General features: G+C 39.6%; 1 protein-coding gene across 2 annotated transcripts in view; it reads right to left on the reverse strand.

Moving 5' to 3' along the window:
* The window catches only part of LOC133524493 (CCR4-NOT transcription complex subunit 3), a 46,743-nt gene extending 44,630 nt beyond the window's left edge, over positions 1–2,113 (reverse strand). For both annotated transcript variants that reach the window (XM_061860556.1, XM_061860555.1), the window contains exon 1: positions 1,986–2,113. In XM_061860556.1, the coding sequence (XP_061716540.1) occupies positions 1,986–2,040 (55 nt within the window). In that variant the 5' untranslated portion in view covers positions 2,041–2,113. The remainder of the gene's footprint in view (positions 1–1,985) is intronic.
* Positions 2,114–11,578: the final 9,465 nt, after the last annotated feature.

Below are 11,578 nucleotides of genomic sequence, written 5' to 3' on the forward strand. Positions count from 1 at the left end.
GGACAATAAAACGTCTATAAAGCCCGTTTACTGTAACATTATTACAGAACTTTACTATCCTAAAAACAATAAATCTGATGAAATGGCAAATAAACAAGACACACAAAGTTATATTACCGTGGCAAATTTAAACAGTCATAATAATATTAATTCTACAGTAACACCTACCTATTTAAGAAGCTTTTAATACCTAGTTATAAAGCTGAATACCTATAGCAATGAATTCGATTGGCTGCAGAAATAGCATTAAAACTGACGAATATCGCTATGTGGATAATAATTCTTAAATACGGTGAAATATCAAACTTAGTAATTTTTATTTAGTAATTTCTCGACAGGTTAGGATCGAAGGCAAAAACCTATTCGGCATTCAGCCACGATTGAAAATTATGTAAAAATATTGTAAACGGCTGTTAAATTAATGAAATTAAATAATCTTAAACATTAACAAAAATATTAAATTATAAACGTCAGTATTTTAAAAGTAAAACTCATTTATGCTACTTGGTTTGTATGTGGTATGTATGAATAAGTGATATTATTATAATTAAAAAAGCTATAACTCCCCAGGGAATCATAGATTTTCTTTTCACAATCCATAACTCCCGCGGGAACAAAATAGGCTTTTGTCCTTCAGTACACGTGCATAAAATAAGATCGATTTTCGAGTAAGTGTGATGAAAAGTACTTAGTCAGGTCTTAAGTAATGTCACAAAGGTTTTGATTTGACTGTTAAAGAACTATTCAATCTTACTGAAAATACCTTGAAGCAAAATCTGTACCTAGATCATAATTGTGACATTCCACGACAAAAGGTACCTTATGGCGGTCGGTGCTACGTCGCGTAGTACCTGATTAGTATTGAGTAGCCGCTAATAACGGCGTAAGCGCCGACCGCCAAAGGTACCTTACGTGGAATGTCACAATTAAGATCAAATATTAATATTGTATGATAATTTGCTAGATAGGTAATTAAAGTGAGACCATAGAGAGAGACAGAAAGTAAGTAAGCTACCTCCAGTTTGCAGAGGCGGCGTTAGGCGTGGGCGCCGTGGGCCATCGCCCGCGGCCTCGCGGTCCGAGGGGCCTCGCGCCCCAAATAAGTATATCTCGGATACAACGTAAAAATGTTCGTCATTTCTTGCGCCACCAGAGGGCCTCGCTAAATGTACCTTGCCCACATAAAATTTTGGTCTTGCCCCGCCACTGCCAGTTTGACACTACTATTAAGGCAGTCGTAGTAAGACTACTAAAAATAAAATTAAATAAAATACCACTAGTAGCTCTGTGAGCTGTAGAACTCGCGATAAGATCGATAGGCTTAAAACATGTCTTCTTCCTCGCGTTGTCCCGGCATTTTGCCACGGCTCATGGGATCCTGGGGTCAGCTTTACAATGAATCCCAAGATTTGGCGTAGGCAGTAGTTTTTACGAAAGCGACTGCCACCTGACCTTCCAACCCAGAGGGTAAATAGGCCTTGTTGGGATTAGTCCGGTTTCCTCACGATGTTTTCCTTCACCGAAAAGCGACTGGTAAATGTCAAAGAATATGCTTAAAACATGTGAAAACAAAAAATACTTCGTTGAGCCATTTTAACAGCGTACTCACAATGGTCTTAAGTGCCATGGAACGTAATGGCTCTTAAGTCCTTAATACGAATCTCCACCATTTTGAACATTTTCCAAACAGCGAAAATCCAGAAACAATCTATGTAGCTACTGGACCTGCTTACAATATTTCACCAGATTCAGTTGAGAATTGCGATCTGAGGGCCTACCGCGAACCACGTTCGACGTGTTACCTCTCTGTCGCACTTATAAATTCGTACGCAAGTGTGACAGGGAGGCAACACGTCGAACGTGGTTCGCGGTAAGCCCTCTGTAGAGGAGAAGTTCCAGACAAAGCAAATTGCCCGAGACAAACGTAGAAAACGTATACGTCAACAAACACGAAGGAAATAAATAATATTACTGAGGTACCTTACCTCGTTCACATGATGTTTTCTCCTCTTTCTTGTCGGATTCTGTGCCTGCAGCCATGATAAAAACTAGTTAATTCATAAAGATCTAATGTTTGACAGAACTAAGTAGTTCATTAGCCGCTTTAGAATTTTAATGACAAAATGTGGGTAGATATAAAACATATTAAGTCGCGTTCAGTTTCGTTTATTTAGTATTTAATCAAGTAGAAATATGATGTGTATATAATCAATGACCCTTAAACTAAGGCCATTTAAAAAGGGCAAAATCAAATCGAATTTTAACTATAATGGAATAGAAGGTTCCAAATTCAAAACTGCAAAAATGACTTGGAATTTAGGAGGTTTTGAAATGTATGCGATTATTAACCATTTTTTTACTAATAAACATAATTTGGTATTTAGGTACTTAAATTGATAATACATTAGGACGTAGCCAAGAACACATTACAATCAATTAGCGTTTTCTATATAGGTACGATTGTAACTTGGCTAGCCCCCGATGTTGTGGAAGTAGGTTTTCCAAAAAGTTGGTGATGATATCGGAAGGAATAAAGGAAGTTTCCATTTTGGAAATTGAAAGTTTCTTTTTCCATACAAAAATGTGAGAAGTTAGTACTTGGTTGCGTTGGACGGTGACTGGCAATAGATTTATTTGAATTTGGAACTTTATAGTTGTATTTTTTTAGCTTTATGTAATTAGTTTTGTGTAAGTTATATCTGGCATGTTTTGCGAAGCTAGAACAGACTGTTTTCCGGCAATCGTGCGCAAGAAAATAGTATCTCTACTAGGTCGAGTTAGAAGCAGTCCCAACAGTATTCTGAATGCTATTGCTAACAAATATGATAGCCCAATCCTCGCTCATTGGATTGGGCAAATTAAAGGGGTAGCAACTAGCCCATATTGAGGGAATAATTTAAGCAATGTTAAATGTGCCGATAACACTAACCTTTAGTTTTAAGTTTGTTTGTTTTGTTTTCACATAGGTAATACTAACAACTATGAAGCCTGATCTTCGAAATAAAGATATTTTATTTTATTTATTTATTAATATTTTAATTTAGTCTTATTTTTATGTTCATAATACAATTGTTTTCCTGTAATGATTAAAATTGCCAATCCCTAAAATTGATCAGAAAATTGTATTTTCACCACAAGAGTGGCAAAGTAATCTGATACAAAATTTGAGTTGTTTATTTGTGTTGGCTGGCAGAATATGTTTTTCATCTCTCATCCTCTGAAAGTGGGTCGTTGCTGTTCTAAAAAGTGTGCAGAAAATGATACGTTTTTCTTTTATATTTCGATAAGCAATAGGTACTAATTTGATATTAAATGGATTTAGATCATTTAGAACTGGCTTTCGCTGTTTGACGGAAAGGATGTGTAAGCCAGCATTCTAGAAGTGGCAGCTATTAGGGCTATAACCGCGAAAATCTAAGTTCGCAAATTGCAGGCATCTTTCACTGTCGGTCTTATTACGCCTTCATTGGAGTAAAAGAGAAAGATCCCCTCAATTTGCGAATTTCGGTTTTAGCGGTACGCCCCCCGAAAAAATACGGCTAAATATGGATGAGTAATATTTTGTATGGAGACGGCCATTATCCTGAGCTGGAGGACACAGGTAGCTGAAATAAGCCGCAAAGTTACTGGTTCTCTTCATGCTCTCAACAGACTTAAACACTTTTTACCTATTAAAACTTTAATCCTACCAATAATCGACTATGGTGATGTATGTTATCCGGACTTAAACGAGGAGCTCTTGGACAAATTAAATCGTTTAATGAATAATTGTATTTGTTTTATTTTCTGTCTCCGCAAATACGATCATATTGTCTCCTCATTCCGCTCAAAACATGGCTGGTTTCCCATTCGTATTCGGCGCAACATTGCATGCTCTGCACCCTCTTTTTTGTTCTTAACGACCCTCAGTCCCGCGAATATCTAAAATCTTTCTTCCACTATTATGGTGTCTCTCGTGTCCGTCAGCTTCGCTCTTCTGGCAATCTATCTGTCTATACCATCTCACCGAACTGGTAACATGACCGATTCTTTCTCTATTCAGGCAGCTCGCCTTTGGAATACTCGTATTAGTCTCCCTGTCAAAATTAGGCAGTGTCTTATATGAGCGAATAACTCGCGAACGCGTGGGTGAATTTAATCCTTTGATACCTATGGAAGTGTCCTACGTGGGCGATCTCCGAATGCCGTTGGGCCGCTGCGCCGCGCCGCGTCTCATTGGCGAGTCATCGCTCACGTAAGCCGCTATGTTAGACAGTGTCAGAACAGGTTTGCTTTAAAAAAATCCTTAAGTGAGCACTTTTATGGCAGTTCTGGCAAATCTTAGTGTTTCTGCTTTGAAAGTATGTATGTATTTGTATGTATATGTATTTGTATCAATATTATTTATATATACGTATGTTTATGCATTTCTTATGATTGTATTGTGTTCGTACAGGTACCTAATTGTATCATATACCTCATGTTTTTGCACCGCCTGTTGCACTTATCTGCTTTGCCTAAAGGTTGACTGGTGGTGTTTTCTTATGTGCAATAAAGATTCAATAAATAAAATATCCTAGAACCTATCCTTCCGAGGCTATCCTAGGAAACCAGTTTTGATAGAACCAATGACATCCTCCCCAATAGGACGTCCCGCCGTCCCCCTTTACAGTATTCAACTTTTTACATCTTGGAAACTTTAGAGATAACTAACCTATATGCAGTGGATATAACAGCTAACTGTACAAGAATTGAATAACAACTCTCAGCACGTATCCGAAGGGAAAATTGGGTCCGCCTATTTCTTTAACCTTCAAATTAGCTAAATTAGTGTCTGAAATGAAATAAATATGACTTGCCACAATATTTTGGGTGTCAATATTTACTTGGAGCGATTGGCAGACGCCGCCAGCGTCCGAAATTATATTTGGTTTTATATATAAGCGAGTTCGTGTAAGGCGAGGTATCCATATTAATATTATATCGACCAAAGAATATTGGCAACGTGCGAAATGCATGGTGGAGGTAAGTAAAACGACCGCAGCGCATAAAGCTGGTAAAAATTGGCACTAAGAAAGGTTAGCGTTTATAACTTTCATACGAGTTATAATATATGGCTCGAAATTGAACTTTAATTTCCACCATACCAATTGGTAAAGGCCCTCTTGATTGTACAAAAGCTAATGAAAAAGTTGAATTTTATCCACATGTGGGGCAAAGTAATCACATGCAAATTTTGAGTTGTTTCCTTATGTTAGCTGGTAGAATTGACTATTAAATGATGATTTTGAATGATACATGTTTATTACGTTCTATTTGGATTGGATTTGTTTTGGTTTGATTTTTTTGGTATTTCATAATTATTATTTTAATTAAGAGTCCTTATTCCTACAGACGAGCGTATTTTGTAAAATGCTTCCTTTTTCATTCAAGATTACGACGTAACTATTAGTATTTATTCAAAAACTGGTAACGTACTTAAATAATCGTTTCCTAAACTAGCGGCTCCAACAGTTCAAATTTTCATTTTCTCTTTTAAACCTCTTTTTTAATGAGTTTTTTTGGGAGTCTTATCCAAATTTTGCAGTGAGATGTGGCGTTTCGGTTCTCAATTTTGCTGTAAACAAGAATCATTTGGTACATGAATGACTACAATTTGATTCAACATATCTCGTACGAGGGGCTGGAATAATTAACAATCGAAGATTCATTTGAAAAATCTGATAAAATACCTTCCGAGTTTTCTTCATTTTTTTGGCGAAAACAGGGTTTTATTATATTTTTTTTCCGCAAATTGTACGCATATTTTGCTTTAAAAATAAGATTATAGCAAACTGTAACTTTATGTTAACCTATAAAAAAAAATCATAACTATGGGACCTACATAGGCTTGCCAGATGGTATCCAAAAGGAGGACATGTCCTCCTTTTTCATGTTTTGTCCTCCCGTCCTCCCACACCTACTGTAAGTCCTCCTTTTTGCAGCATGTCATTGAAAATTTTGTGTCATGCGGCTTGCATGCTGAAGCGTGGTCAAAAGTCAAACGAGCCGCTCGGGCAATAGTGCGCGCTCGTTACGTTAGTTTTATTTCTGTATAAGTGCACATAACGCAAACGTGGAAAGAGTTTTTTCACTGATTAATACTCAGTGGAGCAAAGAGAGAAACAGACTAAGTGTGCAGTCAGTTAAATCTGTAATTCTTACTCAATACAACTTCAAAAACATGACATGTGAAGATTTTCATAATTATTTGTTAAAAAACCAAGAACTTCTTGTAAAAATTGGCAGCTCAGCTAAATATAATTAAAATAAAGTAAAATAATACAAAAAAATCGTTTAATTGTGAAAGTCCTCCTTTTTTATAGAAAATCCTCCTTTTTAGACCCATCTGCCCTCCTTTATCAAATTATGATCTGGCAACCGTAGACCTACATTGCCGTAAATTTATATTTTTTTAAAACACGTATAAATCACGCAGCAGCGACGCCCCGCTCTCAGTCCGCGCGGAGCGCGCTTAGAGGACGGACCTGTGCTCGATTGTCAGGCATTCGTTGCGATCGTAATCAGCTACGGAGTTCCGAGAAGTGCTATATACTGCGATTAGAAAATCTTAATAAAAGTTCATTTTTTACACTATGCTTAACAGACTCTCGCTTATTGATGGATTTTCAGTGGTCCTTTTTTATACTACGTCGGTGGCAAACAAGCTTACGGCCCGCCTGATGGTAAGCAGTATCCGTAGCCTATGTACGCCTGCAACTCCAGAGGAGTTACATGCGCGTTGCCGACTCTAACCCCCTCCCGCCCCTCGTTGAGCTCTGGCAACCTTACTCACCGGCAGGAACACAATACTATGAGTAGGGTCTAGTGTTATTTGGCTGCGATTTTCTGAAAAACGCATTTTTACTTGAAATTACGTTAGGGTTTGCATTTGCATTATTATTTTTGACCCGGATGAAGTCCAAGTTCTCATGATGGAGTCAGGAGTTGGTCACCAGAACTCCTAATCTACTCATTATAATCCCATCGTGTTTGGGCTCAAAAGATTTGCCCTGACGAACACCATCGATCTAGATGAGGTCCAGGGTCTCATGATGGAGTCAGGAGTTGGTCACCAGGACTCTTTATCTACTTATCATAACGCCATCGTGTTTGGGCTCAATAGATTTGCCCTGACGAGCACCATCAATCTAGATAAAGTCCAGGGTCTCATGATGGAGTCAGGAGTTCGTCACTAGAACTCCTAATCTACTCATTATAATTCCATCGTGTTTTGGCTCAAAAGATTTGCCCTGACGAGCACCATAGATCTAGATGAGGCCCAGGGTCTCATGATGGAGTCAGGAGTTGGTCACCAGAACTCCTAATCTACTCATCATAACTCCATCGTGTTTGGGCTCAATAGATTTGCCCTGACGAACACCATCGACCTAGATGAGGTCCAGGGTCTCATGATGGAGTCAGGAGTTGGTCACCAGAACTCCTAATCTACTGATCATAACTCCATCGTGTTTGGGCTCAATAGATTTGCCCTGATGAACACCATCGATCTAGATGAGGTCCAGGGTCTCATGATGGAGTCAGGAGTTGGTCACCAGAACTCCTAAACTACTCATCATAACCTCATCGTGTTTGGGCTCAATAGATTTGCCCTGACGAGCATCATCAATCTAGATAAAGTCCAGGGTCTCATGATGGAGTCAGGAGTTGGTCACTAGAACTCCTAATCTACTCATTATAATTCCAACGTGTTTGGGCTCATGAGATTTGCCATGACGAGCACCATCGACCTAGATGAGGTCCAGGGTCTCATGATGGAGTCAGGAGTTGGTCACCAGAACTCCTAATCTACTCATCATAACTCCATCGTGTTTGGGCTCAATAGAGTTGCCCTGACGAGCACCATCAATCTAGATCAGGTCCAGGGTCTCATGATGGACTCGGGAGTTGGTCACCAGAACTCCTAGTCTATTCATCATAACTCCATCGTGTTTGGGCTCAAAAGATTTGCCCTGACGAGTACCATCGATCTAGATTAAGTCGAGGGTCTCATGATGGACTCAGGAGTTGGTCACCAGAACTCCTAATCTATTCATCATAATGGTAATTTGATGGTGCTTGTCGGGGTAAATCTATTGAGCCCAAACACGATGGAGTTATGATAAATAGATTACGAGTTCTGGTGACCAACTCCTGACTCCATCATGAGACCCTGGACTTCATCTAGATCGATGGTACTCGTCAGGGCAAATCTTTTGAGCCCAAACACGATGGAATTATAATGAGTAGATTAGGAGTTCTAGTGACCAACTCCTGACTCCATAATGAGACCCTGAACATCATCTAGATTGATGGTGCTCGTTAGGGCAAATCTATTGAGCCCAAACACGATGGAATTATAATGAGTAGATTAGGAGTTCTGGTGACCAACTCCTGACTCCATCATGAGACCCTGGACTTCATCTAGATCGATGGTACTCGTCAGGGCAAATCTTTTGAGCCCAAACACGATGGAATTATAATGAGTAGATTAGGAGTTCTAGTGACCTACTCCTGACTCCATCATGAGACCCTGGACTTCATCTAGATTGATGGTGCTCATCAGGGTAAATCTATTGAGCCCAAACTGGATGGAGTTATGATGAGTAGATTAGGAGTTCTGGGGAGTTCTGGTGACCAACTCCTGACTCCGTCATGAGACCCTGGACCTCATCTAGATCGATGGTGTTCGTCAGGGCAAATCTTTTGAGCCCAAGCACGATGGAATTATAATGAGTAGATTAGGAGTTCTGGTGACCAACTCCTGACTCCATCATAAGAACCTGGATGGACTTCATTCGGGTCATAAATAATAATACAAACCCTAACGTGATTTCAAATAACACTGAAACTCTATAGCACTAATGTGCGCAAACGATTGGCATCTTGACTAGGCAGCATGGGTGCGTAGCCATCATGCCAATCGATACGACAACGAAACACTATCTGTCTCTCTCTCGTACTAATATGCACAAACGATTGGCATCTTGGCTGGGCAGCATGGGTGCGTAGCCAACATGCCAAACGTTTACGATACGACAAGGAAACACTATCTGTCTCTCTATCGCACTAATATGCGCAATCGATTGGCTTCTTGGCTAGGTATCATGGGTGCGTAGCCAACATGCCAATCGTTTACGATACGACAACGAAACACTACTGTCTCTCTATCGCACTAATATACGCAAACGATTGGTATTTTGGCTAGGCACCAAGCAAGTGTGTGGCCAACATGCCAATCGTTTACGATACGACAACGAAACACTATCTGTCTCTCTATCGCACTAATATACTTTATTTATACCTGCAGTCATTTACTAACTTCTTCATTTTCCATTGGTGTGAAAGAGACAGAATAAAGAGCAAGGGTTATAGTACACTCTGTAGTCTGTACACTTAGTAGTAGTGTACATAAAAAAAAACTACTGTGCATATAAAATAAAATAAAGAGTGCCCATATGATATCATATAACACTAAAATTAATGTTGCTTGAAATTATATTAAAAACTATCAAGATTATTCTAGTCTGCATTGAAACGCGCGTCGCGTTGCCGGCGCTCGCGTACCGAGCGCCATCGCCATCTATCGAGCGTTATTTCGTGAAATCGGAGAACGCTCCAAGGATTAAGGGCTCTTAAATTTAATCTGCGATTTCGTGGGGGTATTATTTTGAAATGAAATTCTTAATATAACTAACGTATTTAATTTAATAATTAATAATACTGTGTCCGTATTCGTGTAAATGTACTATGACCACGCTAACTTTGCTCAAATTTGGCAGTAAGTAAATCATAAATAAATAAATACATCCTAATTCCCTATAAGCTCCGTACTTGACGTAACACTTCGCATGAGAAAGATGAATAATTCGGCGCGTTGAAAGCTAGCCCTAAGTATAGAAATAGGCTATAAGTACTAAGTAGGTACACATATTTTAGTAAGTTTCTTCTCTTGGAGCAGGGGTCTCCAAACTTTTTTACCTGAGGGCCATGTTGCACCTCAGAAACTTTTTGGCCGGGGGTGGGGGGAACGGGGAGGGTCTAGCTGTTAGAAGCAGTTCCATTCTCAATGATGCTGACCCCTGGAGCCTGGGATCTGTTTAGCAACCTCCCGCGGGCTGGTCAATAGGCTGTCGTGTTGGGTGTCCGCGGGCCGGATAGGAACGCCTTGCAGGCCGGATTTGGCCCGCGGGCCGATAGGTAAGTAGACCGATGGCCACGCAGGGAGAGATGCTGGTGCAGGCAGGTGCTTAATGCTTTTCCTCAATGGAAAGATGTTTTTTTTTTATTATTTTAAGTATTTGACAATATATAGGTAGGTACAAGTTAGTTATTTAAATTAAAATTAATCATCATCTGTCCCCGGCAAGCTCAGCCGAATTCCACCTTCCCATATTTGTATGGGAAGGTGAAATTCGGCTGAGCTCATTTTAAAACTACATGTTGTATTGTAACTTTGCACATATAATGACAAGAGGTATATCTATATTCCGAGCATAGCCCTCTCCATAGCTCGTTGAGCGACTTTGAGTTTTGAGATGAGGCCGATAGTAAAAGACCACGTTTCGGAGCCGCAAGTCATCACTGGTAACACACATTGATTAACACATTGGTTTCTCTACGTGATCGAATCAGAAATGAGGAGATACGTAGACGAACTAAAGTCACCGACATAGCCCACCGGATTAGCAAGCTGAAGTGGCAATGGGCAGGTCACATTGCACGCAGAGAAGATAGCCGAAGGGGTCGAAAAGTGCTCGAGTGGAGACCACGGACTAGCAAGCGCAGCGTAGGACGTCCACCCACAATATGGACAGACGACCTTATTAAGGTCGCCGGAAGACGCTGGATGTGGGTCGCTTCCAACCGGTACATGTGGAGGTCCAAGGGGGAGGCCTATGTTCAGCAGTGGACGTCTTATGGCTGAGATGATGATGATGATATCTATATAGAAATTAGTTTGTATTGCTCCACTTTATAAAACAAACGAAATAGAGCAAAAACAAGTTTTGTATGAAAATCTTAAAATCACTGTATTTTTTAACTATGGTATCTGAGGCTACATAAACTAATTACAGTCCTATAGATATACCTTATCCTATTGTAAGTACAAAGTTTCAGAGCAATCTAGCTAGTCGGTTTAAAACGAGAGCGTAACTACGTTTGTATGGAGAACCGAGCTTTCCGCATTTTTTCTGAAAAAAAAATCGCTTCACAAAAACACCTTGAATATATTATATTAAAAGGTAAAAATAAGTTTTGAAAAACTCATTAGTCATATCGGTCCAGATTATCTAAAAGTCGCAATCATTCGGCGAATGAGACAAAATTCTTTTTAATAAACACTCCTTCACACCTTAAGTTCTACGAGCTAACCATTGATAGACTCTATCACGATGGAATAAGGATCACGCATGGTGTTATTTATGTCAATGATGGTACTTGAATTTATTAAACATTTATTTATTGTAAGTAGCTACGGTTACAAGCCACCGAAGGCCTGCCAGATCAAATATTGTGTTTAACACCTCGGCTCGGGATCGTGACTGTTCCTTTAGCC

Source organism: Cydia pomonella, chromosome 13 (genome assembly GCF_033807575.1).
Source record: "Cydia pomonella isolate Wapato2018A chromosome 13, ilCydPomo1, whole genome shotgun sequence".
In the NCBI taxonomy this organism is placed as follows: domain Eukaryota; kingdom Metazoa; phylum Arthropoda; class Insecta; order Lepidoptera; family Tortricidae; genus Cydia; species Cydia pomonella.